At 38.8% G+C, this 23,569-nt stretch overlaps 1 protein-coding gene across 2 annotated transcripts; it reads right to left on the reverse strand.

Annotated features, from left to right (window-relative positions):
• Positions 1-16,971: 16,971 nt before the first annotated feature.
• LOC102148797 (transmembrane protein 202) lies at positions 16,972-20,924 on the reverse strand. 2 transcript variants are annotated; one of them, XM_005602953.4, is made up of 5 exons: positions 20,767-20,924; positions 20,184-20,430; positions 19,411-19,557; positions 18,694-18,825; positions 16,972-17,806 (listed from the first exon to the last, which is right to left on the reverse strand). In XM_005602953.4, exons 1-5 carry the CDS (start codon positions 20,878-20,880, stop codon positions 17,247-17,249), a joined length of 1,200 nt encoding a protein of 399 aa, XP_005603010.1. In that variant the 5' UTR covers positions 20,881-20,924; the 3' UTR covers positions 16,972-17,246. The 2 variants fall into 2 exon arrangements, with proteins under 2 accessions (XP_005603010.1, XP_014589604.1); XM_014734118.3 differs by having other exon boundaries at positions 20,685-20,897.
• Positions 20,925-23,569: the final 2,645 nt, after the last annotated feature.

Raw genomic sequence — 23,569 nt, forward strand, 5'->3', positions numbered from 1 at the left:
CATCAGTAAACTAATAATACAGGGCTTGTGATACATGACTTCTTGTCTAGAATTCTTTATGAGCTACCTCACATTTTGCTTTCGGAAAAGATAATTTAACATGCTGGGTGCATGGCTTGACACACTTGAATGCTGAAGCACTGAACAGAGTTCCCATTTTAAAGAGTTTGAAAGATCAATAAAATAATTAAAATCATTACATTGTATCTAAATGTTATTAAAATGAAATAGTCCCAAAGGGTAATATCACAGTTATTGATTGGTATATTTTTTTACATAAAGCAAGGCTGAGTATAGGTAGACACATTTTTTTGTGAGTGATAACAAACTGCATGTATGACTTATGAGCATTTGTTTTCTTTTAGGATTATATGTGAAAGGTTGCTGGTGGAGAGGGTCAGACAGAGGGATGTTGTGCCAAAGTGAATATGCTTACTCAGCTAACAACTTTGAGAGGCACTATAGTGTGGCACTTAGCACCATAGGCTCCAGAGCTAGAAGCCCCACTTCTTAAGTATATGACCTTTGGCAAGTTAACCTCTTAAGAGCCTGTTTTCCTATCTAAGAAAAAACAGGAATAATAATAGAATTTTCTTCATTGGATTATAACAATTACGTAATGTAAAGGACTAATTACATTATCATTATTGGACACAGAAAATGTACAGTTTTTTTTTCAGACTTGAGAATATAAAAAGATGATTGTTCAGGGGCCAGCCCCATGGCCTAGTGGTTAAGTTTGGTGTGCTCCACTTCAGTGGCCCGGGTTCGTTCCAGGGCACAGACCTACACCACTTGTCAGCAGCCATGCTGTGACAGCAACCCACACACAAAATAGGGGAAGATTGGCACGGATGTTAGCTCAGGGTGAATCTTCCTCAAGCAAAAAGAGGAAGATTGGCAACAGATGTTAGGGTGAATCTTCTTCAGCAAAAAAAAAAACAAAAAAAAGATGATTATTCAGTCAATTTTAAAGCATTTGAGGAGTACAGATCATTATTCATTTGTCAAATTGTTGAAACGTTGCTGTGCTCTTCTTGTGTGCCTATATTTTTATTAGTTAATTCAGCAAGTTGACTGTTCACCAACAGTATGTCAGGCACTGTGCTAGGTGTTGAGAATAAGAAGATAAATGAAACCATTTCAGGGGCTGGCCCCATGGCCAAGTGGTTAAGTTTGCACTCTCTGCTTTGGTGGCCCAGGGTTTCACCTGTTCAAATCCTGAGCGCAGACATGGCATCGCTCATCTGGCTGTGCTGGGGCGGCGTCCCACATGCCACAACTAGAGGGACCCACAACTAAAGATACACAACTATGTACTGGGGGCTTTGGAGAGAAAAAGGAAAAATGAATTCTTTAAAAAAATATTTTTCAGCTCTCAAGATGCTCACAGAGTAGAGAGGGAAACAGACATGTAAACCATTAATAACATTATCATGTGATAAGTATTATAATGAAGTATGATCTGAATGTTGGGGGAGCAAGAAGATAGGCATCTCAGTGTGGGAGGCAGACAGGGTGTCATGGAGAGCTTCCTAGGGGAGGTGTGGCCTGAGCTGAGTAGTGGAGGAAAAACAATGTTCTGGAAAGAGGGAGTATGTATGTGCATATAAGTATGAAAGAATATGGCATATCTGAACCATGGCCTGTTTGGGGAACTGCCAATAGGTTAACATGCCTAAAATTTAGGGTGTATATAAGACTATTAGAAATGCCTTTGTCCCTTCTCCGTACCCTCTCCATATTCCCGTCCCTTTTCCCATTCTTTTTTTATCCTCTCTTCCCTTCCCCCTTGGTAACTTGGCTAAAGTTTCCATAGCTTGCAAATAGTAGAGCTAGATATCAAAGCCCTGATTCATCTCTCTATCTCTAGAGTCTGTGCTCCTCTGGCTATGCTACTTTGAAGGTTTTCTCTCTTTTAATAAAGTTTGTCATTACTTTCCTAGGATTTTTGTGAGACAGACTATGTCAAGTTGCTTGCTTTACTAAACTAATTTTGAACGTTGCATTTGGATATATGGGGCAATGGGTTGGGTGCAAGGAGGGGAAGATGTGTTCCATATTAATTCAATCAAATTTCATTCACTAAATGCAGTTGGACGTAAACCATTGTATTAGGTATTATTGAAAATACAAAACTGGTTACGTTTACTGTCCTTAAGAAGCTTTCAATATAATACAGGAAATGATACTTATAGGAAAAAATCTAATACAGGATAACTCATCTAAGATCTGTCTCTTGAGCTTAGCACTAGGGTAGTGCTTCCCAACTTTTTTTTTTTCATTATCAGTCCCTAAGGAACCTCTTTAGACCTAATCCTAATCGCCTCCCCTCATGAAATTTTAACACCACAGATATACTGTACATTTATTTATGTACTGTACTTAAATCTGTGCTTTATACATAAAAACAGCACATTTTTTTCCACACACACCTCAACCAAGAACCAATCTTTGCCCCATCGGGGGCAATATTGCCCATGTTCAGAATGTATGCATTAGGCTAAGGCTATCACTTTCAAAGTCTAAGGATTGACAGTCAAATCCAACTTCCAGAATTTTGGTAAATTTCTACCAAAGATTAAATATAATCTAAAAATTAAATTTCCTAAGTTAAAAGTAAAACCCATACATTAGATCAAAAAATAAAATAATTGCTTGTATTCATACTTGCGTGGCTGAGCTCAAGGCTGCCACATTGTGCAACTCCAGGGGAGTATATTCCCAACACAGTTCATATGTTGGAAAGTAAGAAGAGAATGGAAAATAATTTGAAGCTATAACTATTATGTGGTTGAAAGAAAAACTCAAGTTCATAAATTATTTCAACTTCAGCCAACTCTAATCATCTTAAACTTTTCCTGACATTCTTGTCCTGTACAGAATTATGCATTTGTCCTCTGAAAAATGTAATTAATTCTCTGTGAATGCTTAATTCACTCACGTATTAATTTATATGCAGGCCAGAAGTATATATCAACAAGAAAATTCACAATATACACACATTTATTTTAGTCCTCAATCTAGAACTAAGAATACAAATGCTGTGCTAATTTTTACTCCTTATAAACATTCTGTACAAATCAGTTTATCAAAGCTGAAATATCCACCCAAGAACAAAATTGAATTCTCCTGGCCTGTATGCCCAGGACCTGAGGGAGGTATCCAGCCAACAGCCTGTGGGGAACTGAATCCTTAGCAAGGAACTGCAAGCCTTGGTTCAAAAGTTGATGAGGAGCTAAATCCTGCCAACAACCACATGAGCGAGCTTGGAAATGAATCTTCCTGCAGTCAAGCATTCAGATGAGATTGCAGCCCTGGCCAAATCTTGTTTGTATCTTTGTGAAAGGTCCTGAGACAGAAGACTCAGCTAAGCCACACCCAGATTCTGACCCACAGATACTCTGAGATAATAAATGTTGTTGTTGCTTTAAATTGACTTCTCCTTCAACCCAAAATATCTCCTTTTAAATGCTGAGCTGTTCAATAGGTGCCAGCATAATTGGTTAGATTCTACCTACCATACGCTACTTTAGAACTTAGCACTTCTTCATAGCATTCATCAAGCATGTATAATATCTGTCTTCTCTCCAAGTTGGTAAGCTACATAAAGGTGGAGACTATTCTTGTCATGTTTATTACTATAGACTACATATATAACACAGTTTTCAGTACTTACAAGGCATACAATAAATAAGGTAAAGATTTAACTTAATTTGTTTCCCTATTCATTCTTTCTACTAAATTAGATCTTTACCCTATGCATATATCAAAATAACATCCAGATAAACTAAATATCTAGTATAAGGAAAGAAAACAAGAAATTAGTAGAAGATATAGTGGTGAATAATTAATCATCTGGGAGTGGGAAAAGCTTTATCAAGGATAGTACCAATGGCAATATCTATAAAGAAAAAATTAATAGTTTGACTACATAATTTGAAGTGTCCTTCTGTAAAAACAATATTGTAAGTAAAAGACAGAGACAAACTGGGGGAAATATTTGCAACATATATGACAAAGCGTTATTTATCTTTAATGTTTAAAAATCTCACATGAATTAATAAGAAACATACATATATACACATACTAGTGTGTTCAGTGGATGGACAGAGACATAAACTGAAATACAAAAGTTTAATAAATGACCAAAGAGGGTCAACTTTATTAGCAATTGAAATGGAAATTAATGACAAAATTCCATTTTCACCTATCAAATTGGTAGAGGGGCCAGCTCTGTGGCCTAGTGGTTAAGTTCAGCATGCTCCTCTTCAGCAGCCTGGGTTCAGTTCCTGGGCACAGACCTATACCACTTGTTGGTGGCCATGCTGTGGCAGCAACCCACATACAAAATAAAGGAAGATTGGCACAGATGTTAGCTCTGGGAAAATCTTCCTCAGGGGGAAAAAAAAGGTAGAGATTTTATAAAATGCCAATACTGATTTTTTGTGTGTGTGGAAGATTAGCCCTGAGCTAACTACTGCCAATCTTCCTCTTTTTGCTGAGGAACACTGGCCCTGAGCTAACATCCATGCCCATCTTCCTCTATTTTATATGTGGGATGCCTGCCACAGCATGGCTTTTCCCAAGCAGTGCCATGTCTGCACTCGGGATCCGAACTGACAAATCCCGGGCCGTCGAGAAGTGGAACCTGCAAACTTAACCACTGCACCACCGGGCCGGCCCTGCCAATACTGATTTTGTTGGGAGAGAAGCAGAGACAGAATGATGACTTGTAGGAGTACACATTGGTACAGCTTTTCTAGAGGGCAATTTGTAAGCAAGAAAAACCTTAAAATGAGCATACCCTTTGATCCAGCAGTATTTTTTCTAGTAACTTAACCTAAAGAAATTTGTACCAAAATCTAGCTGCAAAAATGTTTAGGGGATGAATTGGTTAAATAAATTATAATATAAAATAAAAAACTATACTACCACTTAAAATGATATTGTAGAAAAATATTAATTAATTTGGAAAGATGGTCATGACACGTGTTAAATGGGGAAAAAAAGGCAGTTAAAAAGCAGTGTTAGAGGAGCGTCCTTTGGCGTATATGTGTATTTGTATAAGCAGACAGAAAGCAAGTTAAGAGATTTTTAAAACTTTATTGTTTTAATTTACATATCATAAAATTCACCCATTTTAAGTGCACAATTCTATTATTATTATTATTATTATTATTATTATTATTATTATTTTGTGTGTCTGTGTGAGGAAGCTTGGCTCTGAGCTAACATCTGTTGCCAATTCTCCTTTTTTTGCTTGAGGAAGATTGTCATTGTGCTAACATCCATGCCCATCTTCCTCTATTTTATGTGGGATGCTGCCACAACATGGCTTGACAAGTAGTGCTAGGTCTGCACCTGGGATCTGAACCTGGAAACCCTGGACCACTGAAGCAGAACACACGAACTAACCGCTATGCCACCAGCCAGCCTCACAACTATTTTCAATAAGTGTACATAGTTGTGCAATCACCACATTTCAGTTAAAGGGATTTTTATTTTCTTACTCACCTATATTTTCTCATACTTCTACAATATAACTGGTAATTTTTAAAGTTAAATTCATCCTGGGGGCTGGTCCTGGGGCCGACTGGTTCACACGCTCCGCTGTGGTGGCCCAGTGTTTCGCGGGTTCGGATCCTGGGTGTGGACATGGCACGGCTAGTCAGGCCACGTTGAGGCAGTGTCCCACATGCCACAACTAGAAGTACCTGCAACTAAGATATACAACTGTGTACGGGGCGGGGGGAGGGGGGTCGGGGAGACAAAGCAGAGAAAAAAAAAGATTGGCAACAGTTGTTAGCCCAGGTGTCAATATTTAAAAAAAAAAAAAAATTCATCCTTTATTACTGAGTTCTCCAAAAAAGAAGAGGCAAATACGAAATGTCAAAATAATTATAATGGTAGTTAAAAGGCTTTCCAAAGAATGAAAAAGGTAGCAAGCAAGTACAATTTACTGCTTACAGGGGGATCGGACATTTGCAGAGATCAAAGGACCTGCTTTCAGTTTGTGTAAGTGTGCCTATTTGCAAAAGAGCTTTTCTCTTTTATCCCCACCTGTCCTCTGTCTCTCTGACCTTGCTGATCCTCTCAACATATTTCAGCTTAAAGCAGTAAGGAGTTTTAGTTGTGGAGCTATTAAAATTCCTAATTCAACCTCAATTTTCTAAAGTAACTGGAATTAGACTTGATAAACATAAGGAAAATGAATTCAAGAAATAAATAACATGGAATCAGAAGAAAACTGATAATGGAATATGCTCTTTCAAAGATCAACTTGTAATAACCAATCATTATTGTTGTGAAAACTGTGTGATAGATACTAAACAAGCATTGATTACCTGAGCAAAATCACAGTAATTTTCCACCTTTAAACATCTTATGCCATCATTGCGAGATCAGATTTTAAAATGCCAGATAAATAGGGATAAGATTTGAAAATTTTCAGAGTTTTTTCCTACTCAAACACATTTTGCTTTACAGAAATAGAAATAGAACATATACCAGCAATGTAAGCTAGTGCTAGAATGAATATGAAAATATGGGAAAGGAGGGTAAAATGCCAAAGGCAGGCCAGCCCGGTGGTGTAATGGTTAAGTTCGTGCACTCTGTTGTGGTGGCCCAGGGTTCGAGGGTTCAGATCCCAGGCATTGACCTACACGCTGCTCCTCAAGGCATGCTGTGGCAGCATCCCAAGTACAAAATAGAGGAAGATGGCACAGATGTTAGCTCAGCAACAATCTTCCTCAAGCAAAAAGAGGAAGATTGGCAACAGATGCTATTAGCTCAGGGCCAATCTTCATCACCAAAAAATAAAATAAAATGCCAAAGCCTTTCCGTGTCAGGAAAAAATAACATCCAGAGATACAGTTTTCACACAATAGGAGCATAAAATATTGTGAAATGAGATATCAGTTATCTCTATTTTGATCTCTTTATTTTATGAATGAGAGAATTAGAAAGATTATGATTTGTCTGTGGTGATATGATTAGCTAGTTATTGTCAAAAAACTTACATTAAAATCCTCATCTCTTTCTACTTAATTTACTGCTTCATCCTGTAATCCTTGCTCTTATGAGAGGCAATATAGTAGAAGCCGTGGAATCAAAGTGTTTGGTTTCGAATCCTGGGTCACCACCTCACTAGCCATGTAATCTTGGACAAGTCACTTATCTTTCTGGGTCTCATCTGTGAAGTGGAGGAACTAATAGAACTTACTTCATAGGAGTGTATGAAGATTGAGATATTATTGTAAAATGCTTAATACAGTGCCTGGCACCTAGTAAGGATTCAATAAACATTAGGTATTTATTAGTCAGTGTAAATAAAGTTTTTAAATGATAACATGATAGGAGTGTGACTAAAAAATTGTGGAACAAGGGGTGAAAGAAGTTGAACATTTGCATGGAGGCGGGGAAGACAGATAAGGGCATGAGGTGGAGAGGGAAAGTGTGAGTCAGGAAGCAAACTAGGACTGAGTTAGCTAGAGCAAGGTAAGCAGAAGGAACCTGGATCATAGGAGAATTTTAAATAAATAATGGACCAAAACCTCTGTTGAGATCTGGGCTACGGTGGAATTGTGAGCCTTAGAGTCTTAGCAGGAATAGGTTTCAAAGACCGTGCTCCCTGAGCCCAGGCATGGCTAGAAATAGCAAGGATTAAGAAGATGTATTGGGCTTCTTTTGGGAAACCTCGGCAAAAGAGAGACTGACGTGCACGGATGGAATGAGGCCGGGACATTGTACAGTAAGTACAAAGAACTAAGAAACACTCTAAGAAAAAGTTTCCTATAACCATTAGTTATAAACAACTAATTCTTTATATTCTTAAAAAGCCAGCTTAAGTATGATGTGGTTTGTAACACCCTACCAAACAGTTAAGGCCAGAAATTTGGAACTACAGTCAGAGCCAAAACAGTTTCTGATGGTAGCTACAGGCATACCCATTTACCACTGGTAAACAAAAAGGCTTTTGTCCAAGTGTTTATGGAATTTTGTCACCACTTTTTCCAGAGAGATTTGTTCAAAGTTACGACAAGAGTGACAACACTCCCAAGAGTTCTATGCACCCTATCTAGAATCTTTCTTCTGAGATGACTGTGCACCATATGCATACATCTTTCTTAAATGGCAGAGAGTATTGGAAATTAGAAAACCTATAATATGCTCTTGGCTCCTCAGCATGTGCAACAAGTAGAATAGACTGGGTTTAAAGCTGGAAGGGACTTTAGAAGTCCCTCTTATTACAGATGGAGGAACTGAGGCTCAGCAGAATAAACTGACTTGCCTGTTACCAAAGTGACCAAGAACAGAGCTGGCACCAGAATTACAACCCCCTAACTTCTAGTGCAATGGTTTTTCCACTGACTTGGACTACTGATTTGTATGTTTAAACTGGTCTTTTAAAAAAATATTTGATCCAGTAATTCCTAAATACTTGACCAGGACCTGGTGCCAGATTGGCTGTAAAAAATTTTAAGTAGTGCTTCTTAGAGATATATATCTTGGGCTCCACTTCCAGAGATTCTGACTCAGTATGGTCAGGAGATGGAATCTGTATGATTAAAAACTACCCAGTTAATTCTCTTGATCAGCTATGCCTAGTAAGTGTTCTCTGGTCTAGCTTTTGTTCAGATGTACCAATCCCAGCAATAACATTCATACACCTTCTGCTTGAATACCTCCAATATAAAGTCTATTGTATAAAGAAGTCCTCGATAGCGTGATACCTAAGCAGAGGAGGATGAAGACGGGGTGTATCTTCTGTTTTAAACTTCAGAAAACCCTACTCAAGTTTAGGCAGAGAAACAGGAATTCTCCAGATATGAACAATCAATTGGACACTGATATCAGTTCACATAATTTGGGGCTGTATTAATGGAAACATGGAAAGAGGCAGAAGATCTTCTGAATTCAATGGTAGAGCCCAGTAAGCTGGACTTGATACTTCTCCACAAATTAACTCTGTATCCAAGATAAGTTGAACTCATTCTTCTTGGCACTTATAATTTGGGTTTCACTATCAAATATATCAACGTTTTCATCATTTTAAGGCTAGTTGTATAGAGAAGAAGCAACAAATTTATTATAAAAGTTATTGGACTGTTATGATTAACATAGAAATGCAATTTAGTTAATTTCAGAATTCATTCCCCCCTTCTCTTTCCTAAGTGCCTTGCTTTTGTTGAACTGTCTCATTCTCCCCCATGACTTCTATATGATTCTTTGAAGCTGATCTAGTCCCTAGCCCTAGGAGCTTTATTTTGATTAGTACAAACATGGTAATATCACCCCCATGCCTGTGTTAGTTATTGCTCCAGCACCAGGCTAAGGCAGTCAGCACATAGTATTCTCATGGTGACTCTTATGGGTCTGGGGGTGACACTAAACTGATCCAATCAAACTGAAGAGAAAGACTTACCTTCCGCAGTAAGTGAGAGGTTTCCTTTCTTTCTCCATCTACAAGTGGATAAGGATACCTGTTACCATTACTGCTGCTGCCAGCCACCAAGCAACCAAGAAGAAAGCCACTTGAGAATGAACCCAACAGACCGAGGAGGTCAGAGCTGAGAATACCATAAAAATGGGGCCAAAGCCTGGTTGCACCCTTCCTAGAGATACCCTAACCACTGGACTTTCTCTTTTGTGAGATAGAAAAATTCCATATTGTTTGAGCCTGAGTGAGTTAGACGTCATTATATGCAGCTGAAAATATCCTTAACTATCCATGCGTAAAAAATAGTCTGAGGTTTAGCTATCAAATACTTTGTTTTAAAACGAATATAACGTGACCAGTTCTAAACCCTCAAACTATAACAAAATTGTATTTGATAATCTAATCAACAAGTGTATGCCCTGGACTCTCTGGGTCCCTGGCTTTTTCATCAAGTCTTCGTTGACATGGCTGTTAGCTCACCTGCATAATCTGTAAATTCTCATTGGAGGACACAGTCTGAGAAAGGCTCTCTAACCCCATTCAGGAGCCAGGGCATAGCTTACGTTAGTGTCTACTTAACAATAGGTAATGGATCTGCATAAAAGATTTATTTATTTATTAAGCACTTACCATACAAAGATTGAAAGGTGAGGCCGTTGAGGTATAAATGAAACTTGGGGACTCTTAGGTCAAGGAAGCAGGAGGAAAAAATGTTTTGAGACGGAAAGAATAATCAGCCCTTCAAGTGCTTCTGAAAGCTCTCTTGGAATGTAAAATGCAATTAAGTAGGCAAGATGTTCACATGTTATGAAACAAAGTTGCATATAGTAAATGTCATGTGAGTTCAAAGTCTATATTCTAGCTCCTTGCCTTTCAAACTGTGGTCCACGGAAGCAGCAACAGAAGCATCACCTAAGAGCTATTAGAACTGCAGAACTTCGGATCACTCAGAATCTACTGAATCACTATTTTGCATTTGTATTAAAGTGATGAAGGCTGGCGTTTTAGGAATTTAACTTAGAGGTATGCAGTATGAATTGGAGAGAACAGAGTCTGAGGTAAGGAGATAGGCTTGATTTTTTATCACTTCTCTCTTCTTTTTAATTGGAAATGTTTATGTATATATAATTTGTTTTATACATACAATTTATTTTTCATCTTTAAAAAAGTATATAAATAGAATTTGTGTAATTTGTATAATTCATTTTTACCTTTAAAATTATATATTTATTTGTATCGAATTTGCTTTATATATGTGTGTATATATAAATGTTACATATATTATATAATTCTAACATATATAATAGTACATATAATTCTTTTTCACCTTAAACATTTTTTTTATCTTGGACAGTATTCCCTATTGATTCATAAGGATCTTCCTCATTCTCTTTAACTGCTTAATAGCATTGACTGAATAAATGATAGTTTATTTTTCAGTCTCTATGATAGACATTTAAATTGTTTACAGATTTACTTTTACCGATAATCCTGCAGTGAATGACTGCATATGTAAATCACTTCCCATATGTGTGAGTATACCTGTAGGATTAAATCAATTTCTAGAAATTGAATTGGTAGGTTGAAAAGAGTAAGTGCATTTTAAACATTTCAATTCTTACTGCCAAATTGCCCTCCACAGAGGTAGTATCAATTTACATTCTTCACTCCAAGAGTGAAAGTTTTTAACATTTGTCTATTTGATAGATGAAAAATGGTAGTACAGTATTGATGAGGTTGAGCATTTTTAAATATATTCAGGAACCACTTGGATTTCATTTTCTGTGAGTCATCTGTAATTATATGGATTATCTTTTCACTTTCTTGATGGTACTGTTTGCAGCACAAAAGTTGTTAATTTTGAGGTAGTCCAATTTGTTTATTTATTTTTATGTCACTTGTGCTTTTGGTGTTAGTATCTAAGAAACCATTGCCTAACTCAAGGTCACAAAGATTTACTCATGTTTCCTTCTAAGAGTTTTATAGTTTTACCTCTTACATTTAGGTTTATGATCTATTTTGAGTCTTTTTGTGTGATACAAATATATGGATTTATTTCTGGACTCTCAGTTCTATTCTATTGATCTATGTGTCTACGCTTCTGTCAGTACAACACTGTCTTGATTACTGTAGCTTTGTAGTAAGATTGGAAATTAGGAACTGTGAGCCCTCCAATTTTGTTCTTCTTTTTCAAGGTGTTTTTGGCTGTTCGTGGTACTACATATTTCCATATGAATTTTATAACCAACTTGTATATTTATGCAAAAAAAGAGAAACCTGGGGTTTTGATAGGGATTGTGGTGAAACTATAAATCAATTTGGCAAAGGTTGCCATTGAAACAATATTGTCTTTCAATCCATGATCATTCCATGTCTTTCCACTTACTTAGATCTTTAATTTCTTTCAACAATGTTGAAATGGACAGTGTTTTATAGTTTTCAGTATACAAATCTTGCACTTCTTTTGCTAAATTTCTACCTATTTTACTCTTTTTTATGCAGTTGTAAATGTAATTATTTTCTTGTTTTTATTTTCATGTTCGTTGCTAATGTATAAAAATACAATTAATTTTTGTATATTGATCTTGCATCCTTGCTTAACTCATTTATTAGTTTGATGAATTTTACATTTGAATAAATGTGTGTGATCACCAACGAGACAACAATATAGTACATTTCCAAGACCCCCATCATTACTGTACCTCCCCAAAGGTAACCACTATTCTTACTTCTATGACCATTGATTCATTTTGCTTGTTCTTTAACTTCATATAATGCAATCATACCTAGGTAATCTTTTGTGTCTGTCTTCAACATAATGTCTGTGAGACTCATTCATATTGTTGTATGTATTAGTGGTTTTTCCTTTTTAATTGTAGTGTATCATCTGTATGAATATACTACAATATATTGATTTATTCTTCTTTTGGTGAACATTTGGGTTGTTTCTGGTTTGTGGCTATGATGAACAAAACTGCTATGAACATTCTTGTATGTGAATTTTGATGAACACACACATGCATTTCTGTTGGGAATAAACCTAGGAGTAGGATTTCTTGGTCAGAGAATAGCACACACTGAAAAAAAAACCCTGCAAACCAATGTTCTTCATGATAGTTCAAGTCTTTTGTCAGATATCTTCTAGTGCGGCTTGCCTTTTCACCTTCTTAATGGTATCTTTTGATGAACAGAAGATTTTAGGGTTAATGAAATCCAAGGTATCCATTTTTCTTTTATGATTAGTGTTATTTTTTGCTGGGAAAGATTCGTCCTGAGCTAACATCTGTTGCCAATCTTCCTCTCTTTTTCTTTCACCCTCTGGAAAGCCCCAGGACATAGCTGTATATCCTAGTCGTAAGTCCTTCTAGTTCTATGTGAGCTGCCACCACAGCATGGCTACTGACAGAGGAGTGGTGTGGTTCCACAACTGGAAACCAGCCCATGCTGCCGAAGTGGAGTGTGCCAAACTTGAACCACTAGGCTAGCAGGGCTGGCTCTTTTTAGTCTTATTTTTTGTGTTTGTGTGTCCTGTTTAAGAAATCTTTGCCTACCTTGATGTCACAGATACTCTCTTATGTTTTCTTCTAGAAGCTTTATTGTATTTAGTTCTATTCAATTTTATCACACGTTCAGTTTCATCTGTCTACTACTGCAGTCAAGATATAGAACAGTTCTATCAATACAAGGATCCCCTCTGTTGTCCTTTAATAACCACAACCCTCTTTCATCCTGCTCCTTCCCCCCATCTTTAACTCTTGGCAACCACTAATTTTTTCTCCATCTCTAAAATTTTGGCATTTCAAGAATGTTGTATAAAGTGAATTATTCAGTATATTAACTTTGGGGTTAGTTTTTCTCATAATTCCCTTGAGATCCATCCAAATTGAGTGTATCAATAGTTTGTTCTTTTTTATTGCTAAGTAATGTTCCTTGGTGTTTACATATCACAGTTTAATCGTTCACCCACTGAAGGACATTTAAATTGTTTCTGGTTTGGGGCTATTATGAATAAAGCTGCTACAACCATTCACGTACATGTTTTCTGTGTGAATATAAGTTTTCTTTTCTCTGGGATAAATGCTCTAGAGTGCAGTTACTGGGTGATATGGTAATTGCATGTTTAGTTTTATAGGAAATGCCAAATGGTTTTCCAGAGTAGTTGTACCATTGTACCTTTTCACCAGCTACGTATGTGTGATCTGGTTTCTCTGCATCCCCAACAGCATTTGGGAGTATCATTATTTTTCATTTTAGCCATTCTGATGGGTATGTAGTGATATCTCACTGTGATTTTAAACTTGCATTTTCCTCATGTCTATTGATGTCGAATGTTTTTTCATGTGCTTATTTGCTATCTGTATATCTTCTTTGGTGAAATGCCTGTTCATACGTTTTGCACATTTTCTAATTGCGTTATTCCATTTATGTGTTTTTTTAATTGTTGAATCTTGAGAGTTCTATATTCTAGATACTACTCCTTTGTCAAATATGTGGTTTGCAAATATTTTCCCACAGTTGTTTGTAGCTTGTATTTTTCTTCCTCTTTTTAATGGGGTCTCTCACAGAGAAAAAGTTTTGAACTTTGATGAGATCCAATTTAACAGTGTTTTTCTTTATTGCTGCTTTTGGTGCCAAATCTAAGAACTCTTCATCTAGCTGTAGGTCCCAAGGATTTTCTCCTAATTTCTTTCCTAAAAGCTTTATTGTTTTACAGTTTGCATTTAAGTCTGTGATCCATTTTGAGTTAATTTTTGTGTAAGGTGTGTGGTTTAGGTCGAGGTTCATTTTTTTGGCAAGAGGATGTCCAATTACTTCAGCACCACTCGATGAAAAGGCAACCTTCCTCCATTAAACTTTCTTTGCATTTCAGTGGAGTATATTTGTGCACATCTATTTCTGTGTTCTCCGTTCTGACCCAGTGATCTACGTGTCTATCCTGCCACCAATACCATGCTGTACTACATAGCTCTATAGCAAGCCTTAATTTTAGGGAGAGTGATTCTTCCCACTTTTTCTTTTTCAGGTCTTATTTTTGTTTATTCTTGGATATTTTATTGTTCTTTAGTATTATGAATGTATTTTATTGTTACATTTCCTGATTAGTTATATCACTCACTTTAAAACTAGAAGTTGATTTCTGAGTGTTGACTATGTTGCTCCATATAAGTATGAAAGTGTTTTATTGGCTCTGATGGTAAGTTGGGACAGTGAGGCGGAGCAGGAGGATGGAACAGCTGACACTCTGCAATGAGGCATTAGTACTTTCTCCTCCTTAGACCTGACTCCAGATGCAGGCCTTTTGAACTAGCTTGGTCACCCAGGAAGGCCTGAGGACAATTCAAAGGCGCACCTTGAAGAGGAGAACAGTGGAGCAAATAGCCTTTCTAAAGGTAGAAAAGCTATAGTAATTTCCTAGAAGAATGAGAATTAAATATTGTGCTTTGTCTTGTATTTGTCTCCTATTGGAGAGGGAATTTGCAGAACAGCTTTGCAAAATACAGCAAAGAGAAAATGTAACTGAGAAAACTAAGTAAACCACTCCTCAAATACTAGGGGGATGGACCTTTGCTAAAAACTAGAGTTTTAAACACAGTGTTTTAAAATAATTAGCTGAGCCCTTGGATTTCCATAGGGAGACCCAGGGATGATATTGGGTGTAAAGATTGGAGAAAAGTGATGTTTCTGTGTGTAAGAAAATGTGAGGACAATGGATATTGCTCCAAAAGAGAATGGGGCAGCAAATAGTAAAAGGAGACACAGGAAAGGAGGGAGATAGGAAAGCCAAGCATTTATGAGAAGAGGCTAGAGTCCAAGGAACAAAAATGGCTGAGGAAATTTTTTCATTTGCTTTTTACTTTTTAAGAAGAAGTTTATTTAAATACAATTTTAAGCTGTGTTGCTATAGTATTGTTCTCTCTGATTCCAAAAATCTTTGGGAAAGTCAGCTTCACACCAAAGACTTGTTGAGTGATTTTTCTCCTAGATGAAGTCTACATAGTCATTTTTTTCTTTGTCAAGAATGAGCTCATTCATGTTTTACCAACTCTGAGCCCTTTTCTCTTAAGTCCCTAGAGTGAATTGGGTGTGCTAGGCCTCTTGTGTGCTATTAGAACTCTTCAAACCCACATTTTACCCTTTACTCTTATTGCCTTTATCTCCTCCTACATAGTGAACTGCTTGTTAATGTTCAATAAATCTTTGTTAAATTTTTGATGGATGGGTGCATAATGCATGGGAAGATGCGTATGAATAAAAGAAAATGGAGGTTACAAGTTCCCAAACCGGTCAAACATCTGATGCCTCCACGGTTTTAGGCAAAATTGTAAGGGAGGTAAAGTTTGTCCTTGTCAATCTCCCCCTACTTCTTTCTACTCTTTCAGTGTCCCTGTCCTCCAGGTAATCAGCCCCTCTGTCCTGCCTGAAAGCTCTCAAAATTCTGCCCCCATCCAGACCTTCCCTTTGCAAAGTTTCTTCTTCTTTCTCCTCTTTCAACTATCAAAGCATCTGCTTTGTAGCATTTGGCTATGTAGTTATCTGATCGATTTAAGTGACCTAAATTAAGGTGTGGCTAAAATTTTGACTATCCCCTTTGAGAATTTGTGCTTTAAAACAGACATCTGTTAATTCATATTTAGCGGGAGGAACGTCTTTTAATGCTTCCTGCCCTGTCCATCCTCTACTCTCTCCTGTTTTTTTAATCTAATGTTCCGGAAAGTAAAGTACGTGGAATGAGGATCATATCATTTGTTGAGGCCACTTTTAAAGACGATAAAATTAAGGGCCAGAGAACGTGACTAACTAGTAAGATGTACAGTCAGGCAGCAATAGTAAAATAGTGACTGTTTAAGGAGTTAAGAGTGGGCTTTCACGGTGAGCTACTAATATTGCCAACCAGAAAATTAGCTTCTGGTTTCAAAGGGCACAATCCCTTTTGCGAAGCCATTTAAGGCCTCCCCGAAATTCCCAGAGTCTAGATAGTACACTCCCTCTCAGAAAGTCTGAGTCCTTTTGCCTTTATCTTTTTCCTTCCTATCCAGTTCCTGCAAATAGTTGAAAACAGTGGGAATAACCTACATTTTTAAATTAGATATCTAAATAAAAAATGAGAAATGACTTGCCAAAAATAGGCTTGGATGTAAAGAACTGAATTTAATTACTCTGACTAGACTAGGTTACCTACAAAAATAACCTGGGGTCGTATGGACCAACAGGAACAACTTCTCTATTGTTTATCATTTATGGCCATAAACAGTTAGCACAAAAGGAAATCTCAGAGTCTATCTGGTCAGTGAAGGACCTTAGGCCCAACAAAGTTGAATGTATCTCAAAAGCCAGTCTGACTGATCAGGAGAGTGAGGACCAAAAGTGAGCACTTGAATTTCTAAACTGAATGTTCTTTCCATTCTGCTGAGATGTTCCAATGGGTGGTCGTGGAAATCTGGAAAAGCTTGGTGGTGTGGGCACTCCATCTATTGCCCACCATTCCCAGTCACAGCACACAACAGTAACATGGAAACTTCTTTTAATAAGCTTTTCATCACTTTCATTGTGATTCTTAAGTTGTTGGTGACTTTGACGTAAACTATACAAACGAGTTTCTTTCAATCATAATGTAACTTGTTCAGCGAACGAGACATAATCTAAGGAGGGTTCAACAGGGTCATTATACTGTCATCTCAGAATTATCTCTGATACTCCTACTAATTTTCATACAGACCCAAAAAACACCTTCAACCCTGAAGGGAAACCTCTGTGCTAGTTTGTTTGTTTGGTTTTTTTGAGATCTCTGTCCTTATATCTAAGATTAATTTTTTGTCTTGTCATCATCACTTTTCTCAGTTAAATTTCTGTCCTCATCATCCCTGTCTTTGGTCATTTTCTTTTTATTACCCTCAAGTCTACTGCTCGACATGTCACTAGTCTCATTCCCTATTGTCTTCTCTGTCTCAGGCCGTAGCTTTACTGTGTCAGCTGGCTCTATCTCAGTAGCTAACCTTGCCTGAGTTATTAACCCTTCCCTTGTTACTGATTCATATCCTATCTCTGGCTCTGTCTGAGTCCTTGACTCAGCCTGGGCCTCGGGTTCAGGCCGAGCTCCTAGCACTTTTCGGGTCTCTGGGCCTGTCTGAGTCTCTAGCTCTGTCTGGGTCCCTGCCTCTGTTTGGGTCCTTGATCGTGGCACTGAATTTGACTGCCTTTCTTGTGCCTGATTCATCCATGGAGAAATACCTACATTTGTCTCAGATAGACCCAATTCCACTGTGGCTATATTTCTTATCCTTGTCCTTGTTATGGGGATCACAAGGAGATTTTGATCTGGAGAAGAAACCCGAGAACTTATGTGATTGAGTCCAGAGAGGAGACCTGGAGAAAAAGAAAATGTTAGGGTCAGCATTGTGGATTAATAATAAATAAAATCTCAAGTCATCAAACACCCCAAAGGGTGGCATTGGCTTAATTATAGTGGACTTTGTTTAACAATATTTCTGAATATCTGTTCATTATCTTTAGGGACCTGGCATTCAAAACACTGACCCCAGCTTTTCTGTAGTATGGTGTTTCCCAGGGATATGCAAGCCAATTCATTGGGGTGCAGGAAGAAAATAGTAGTTTTCTTTGCATTTTTAGAAAATTGTGCTTTAAATTCTATTTTTGAGAATATTTTACAATGTAATAAACATATTAGTGATGTAATACATGTACATATTTTATAAATAAACATTATCTTTTTTGCACGCTTGCTAAAAAGTATTTTACTAATAGGTTCTGTGATGCAATGGTCTGGGGACTACTGTTGTAGTTAATTAATAAAAATAAGTATGTGGCTTAGAAGGATTAAAGGAGAAGTGTTATATAGGCAAAACTCCTATGTTATTACTCTGATTTATATTGGTAATATTCAGAAGAACACACGCTGACGCTTTATTTTGAAGATCCGTAAAAGTAGAGAGGTTATTTGATATGATAAAAAGAGAGGGGAATTTAGGAACTTTCTTTTAGAAGGACAGAAGAATTTTGCTCCTGTCTGCAGAGGGTTATTATGGAAAAAATGTTTTAGATAAATTGGAAGCACTTGCTTTTAAGGATTGTACACTGACATGGAAATGCCTTCTACAGAGCTCCTCCAAACTGTGGGATTCTAACATACCAAGCAAACGACAAAAAGAAAGAAAAAAGAGAGAGGGAGAAGGGTCAACCATGAAGAACTGCCTTTTCTGTGCCTTCTCTGTTTAACAGGAGCATTAACTCACCAACTAACAGGTAGATGATGCAGCCCCACCAATTAAGACGGTAGACTAATAGGAAACGGGGCTCCAAGACGTTCGCACTGTACAATTTCACTTGCATCAGGAACAAAATGAGGCAGAGAAGTAGGCAGGTGCCTGGGATCAGAAGGAAAACTATCACTACCCATCATAACCCTCCTTCTGTCATCCTTCCCATTCCATCCTCCTCCCTCTCTTTGCACTTCCTTGTCACCCTCAGCCATCTCAGCTATGCCATGGAGGCCTATGACATGGCAATGGTCATGAGAAGACCCACTTGGCAATTACTAAGATGGGAGAGTGAAGGGGTTTTGCTTTGACTAGAATAAGGTTGTCAAAGTGGAGCCTGTAAATAAGATGGACAAGACAGGTAGCTAGCTAGCTACATAGTAATATTCTGGGTGCCAGAAGGGTCTCCAGCCTATAATATCTCCCCACTAGTCCATCATATAACAACTCTTAGGGATGTTTCCATTGCGTTAAGCATAATCTCTTCAGGGTCCCCTCTTTAAGAGGCACTAGCCGTGTAAGGAGTAAAAGTTTATCAAAAGCTTTCTTCTCTTTGGGAAGAGACAAGGGTCCTATGATAGCAATATTCATGTGAGACTGGGAATGACTTGGTAAAAGAAGGGGAAATGGCACAGGAAGGCGAATAAATACAAGACTTTAGGGACAAACTTTTCCAACCTCATCATGTTGTACCTGAGATGAAACAGAAGATGGATATGCCCAGATCCACGTAGGTTTTGTCTCCTGGCCTTTTGGTGAGAGAGATGCTGAGCCATGTAATAATAATGAGGATGGAGAGGGCAGAGATGAGGAAGAAGGTCCTGGAGTATTGGAGATAGTCTGCCAGGGAAAGGGGAAAAGGAGAAGCTTAGCTGGAGTAGAGGTGACCTACCCGTAAGGAAGGCTAGATGGGGTCTAGCGAAGGGAGTGAAGGACAGAGAAGGATGGAATTAGGGTTTGTCTTACATGTAATGGAGTCAGAGTAAGAAGCTACCAAGTGGGTGGCTTCACAGGCACCAGTAAGGACCCTCTTCCCATCTCCTCATTAACATGTGGAATTTCTTTAACAAGGAAAGAAATAGTTTATTCCACAATGAGAGAAAAGTTGAAATTATAACTATAACCTTGGGAGGTATGTTATGAAGTAACTTTCATTTTAAGTTGTAAATAACTAATATTTCTTTTTCTGAGGGAAGTTGTGAGTGTAAAGGTAAGAGAAACACAAGGTCACTAGGCATTAGCTTCCGATAATTAAGAGGCTATGGTTTTTAAGTCATTGGGGGAATCTAGTCAAGACAAACTTGGGCAAATTTACCATGTTTGGAGGAGCTGTCCAGACATGCTTGTGAATGAGGGGAGAAAAGACGGGGCAGGGTTGTGGGAAGCAGACCGGGGGAGTGGCAAGCTGTGGGGAATCTGAGCAGATGTAGCAAAGGAGGGGGCTCTAGGATTTGGAAAGCACTCACAGGGTGCCTCTGGTCTGTGGCTCCAGCAGAGATCATTGTGGCACAAGGTCCAGAGCCCCGCCAAGAGCTTCTTCTTGTCTTTCAGTACCGTGAACTGCACCCAGTGGAAAGGAGTCAAGCAGAGCAGCAAGACAAAGGTGAAGCCCATGAGGCCAGCACAGAACAGGCGAACGTAGCTTTGGGTCAGGAGCTGTCGCTGGTGGGGTGCCATAGAATAGAAGCGGTGCACGCGGTAGGGGAGAACTGGCTGTGGGGAAGGAAAGAGAGTATCAGGAAAGGAAGCTCATCTCAGGTATCTCCATCCCCACTCACAGTAAAGACAAGCCCTGGGCCCCACACAGGGGGGAGTTCCTCCTCCCTCCACACTTCAGGGTCTTTTTCTCCCCTGGCTCCAGAGCCTCCCACAGATTTTTATTTTTTAATATTAACTTTAAAAAATTATTCCTTTTTCACCTGTCCCCAGTTTAAAAAAACAAATGGAGTGACTTTTGCTTCTCCCACCTTGATATTCCCCCCTTGCCATACACAAGCTGCTTTTCCAAAAAGACTCCACCACTACCCAGCCTACAAAAGGCTTCCGCACCCTGTGTGTTGGGTAGTCCAGTATGCTGGCATTGTAAACACCTTCGAAGGTCATGGCATGTCCATCCCTTCTTTTCATCCTAGCTTCTGGCTCACTGCTCTTCTCAACTGCCATAGAACCCAACCTGCTCTGCCCTAACACCCTTTCCTTCCCATCCCCCACCCCAAGGGACAGAACCCACAGGAGGCAGAACACATAACAGGAGTAAAATGTCTCTGACTCCTTTGCTAGATCTGGTCCAATTCCTTTCTCCCACCCAGGTCTCTGCTGAGCTTCAGACACCTACAGCAAACTGCTTGCCAAAGCCAGGTTTCTCACAGACACACCACACCCAAGAGGTCTTTAAGAAATGGAGACGTTCTCTTTCTCTCCACCCTGTGCCCTTGTCCTGTGCCCTTTTCTATCTCCCACCTGTCGATCACAATGTGTCCTGCCAATTCTCCCTCTTTAATGTTCTCATGCCCATCTTATATTTCTGTTTCCACTCCCTTAGAACATCTCTTAGTCATCTCGGTCCTGGATTTCTGCAACAGCTTTTTCCCTGGTCTCTCTGCTACTAGACTTGCTCTCCTTCATTTTGTTCTCCACAAAGTTACCAAGATTTGTGCCTCTGAAATACAAATCTTATTATATCTCTCTTCTGCTTAAAATACTCTGATTGCTTCCCACTGCTATGAGGTAAAATCATAACTCGTTAACATGAATTGGTAAAACTCAGCAAGATGAAGTTTCTGCTTGCTATCCAACCTCATTCAATCATTCACTACTTCCTCTGTGCCCAGTGTTGTCTTAGTACTGAGGGTGCAGTGATGTGTTGGGTATCTTCCATGTGTCCCTCTGGAGCCACTCTCCATCCTTGTTCAAGGAGGTTGATTGATATGGACTACATCAACGTGTTCCCTTGCCATCCAGCTTCTGATTAGATTTGACCAATGGCAGGCACAGGCAGAAGGTCAGAGGTCCAGAGATCAGTGTGTTTATTCACTGATTCTCTCCTCACCAGATTATTGAGGGTTGTCCATGTCCCTTTACGTAAGATAGAGCTCCTGACAGGCAGCCCTCTCCATAGAGCCACTCTTTTCTGTTCCTACTAACTGCTCCTTTCACTTAAGTGATCAGGCCTAGGAATGGTAATGACTTTTCCCACTTATGATTTTCCAAAACAATTTTCAGTTCAAAGGGGACCTTGTAAATAGTCCCTTAACTCTCGCAGATTAACAAGTTTGAGCAAACCATCTGTTTCCTGCCAAACATGGTCCTTATTGTCATGCAGCAGAAAGCCTAGAGACATCTAGGCTCATTCTCTCCCTCCTTCTCTCCTTGTGCTCCAAACAATTTTACTCTTTTTATGGTTTCTTAAATCCATGTTGGTCCTCCCTTTGCACATGGTACAAATGGTATCTATCTTGCACAGGGTATCTCTCACACTTCCCACCTCATTTTTGTCTGAGTTAACATTAGTCAAGATTCATTTTAGTCTAACCTTTTCTAGGAAGCCTTTTCTGAATCCAACCCTCAATCGCAGACTTTGTGCTCCTACAACACTTTATGCTTACCTCTTTCATAACCTTTATGCATAGTATTACAATTTGTCTGTATTTCCTTCTGGTTTGTGAACTCCTTCACCAGCAAGAACATATCCTATTCAGCTGTGTATACTCAACATCTGGCACAGTGCTTGGAACATTATAATGATTCAGGGGATGTTTTTTGATGGAATAAAAATAAAAAAGGTAAAAAGAGAAAGGGTGGACTTCTGGTTTCCAGCCTGACATGCAAGGAACTTGGAAGTTGTCACTCCATTATAACAACAAGCAAAAAGCTAAAGAAACCGAAAAATCAGTAACAACTATTCTTAGATTTGTCAGAGAAGTGAGATCACGAGGCGAACTGTAGCCCCCAAAATTGGAGAGAGAGGAAGGTGAATACAGAGAATCACAACTTACTAGAGCGGAAACCTCTGCAGGAACCAATACCAGAGAAGAAAAATCTGAACTGTAATTGATGAATTGCTGGAGGCTCAGCATGGACAAGTCTCAGAGATTAAAAACTTTGGGGAGGGGCCAGCCCTGTGGCCGAGTGGTTAAGCTCGTGTGCTCTGCTTCAGCGGCCCAGGGTTTTGCCAGTTTGGATCCTGGGTGCGGACATGGCACTGCTCATCAAGCCATGCTGGGGCAGCATCCCACATGCCACAATAAGAAGGACCCACAACTAAAATATACAACTATGTACTGGGGGGATTTGGGGGGAAAAAGCAATTAAAAAATAAAAAAGAAGATTGGCAACAGTTAGCTCAGGTGTCAATCTTTAAAAAAAAAAACTCTGGGGAGACCCAGTTGTAGGGAGATCCCCACACTTTAGTGAATTTTGCCTCCAGGAGCATGGCTGATGAGTGGAGTAGGTCTGTGCCCGGGATCCAAACCCACAAACCCAAGCCACTGAAGTGGAACATGCCAAACTTAACCACTACACCATGGGGCCAGCCCTACCATCACATTTCTAAAGGCCTATTTACTACAGTTCCTTTTACCCAGTACATCATGTCCAGCTATCAAGAAAAAATTACAAGGCATACTAAAAGGCAAAAAACACAGTTTGAAGAGACAGAGCAAGCATCAGAACCAGACTCAGTTATAGCAGGGACATTGGAATTCTCAGACCTGGAATTTAAAACAACTATGATTAATATGCTAAGGGCCCTAATGGATAAAGTAGATGCATGCAAGAACAGATGGGCAATGTAAGCAGAGAGACGGAAATCCTAAGGAAAAAATCAAAAGGAAATGCTAGAGATAAAAAGAAA

Source organism: Equus caballus, chromosome 1, assembly GCF_041296265.1.
Source record: "Equus caballus isolate H_3958 breed thoroughbred chromosome 1, TB-T2T, whole genome shotgun sequence".
NCBI lineage: Eukaryota > Metazoa > Chordata > Mammalia > Perissodactyla > Equidae > Equus > Equus caballus.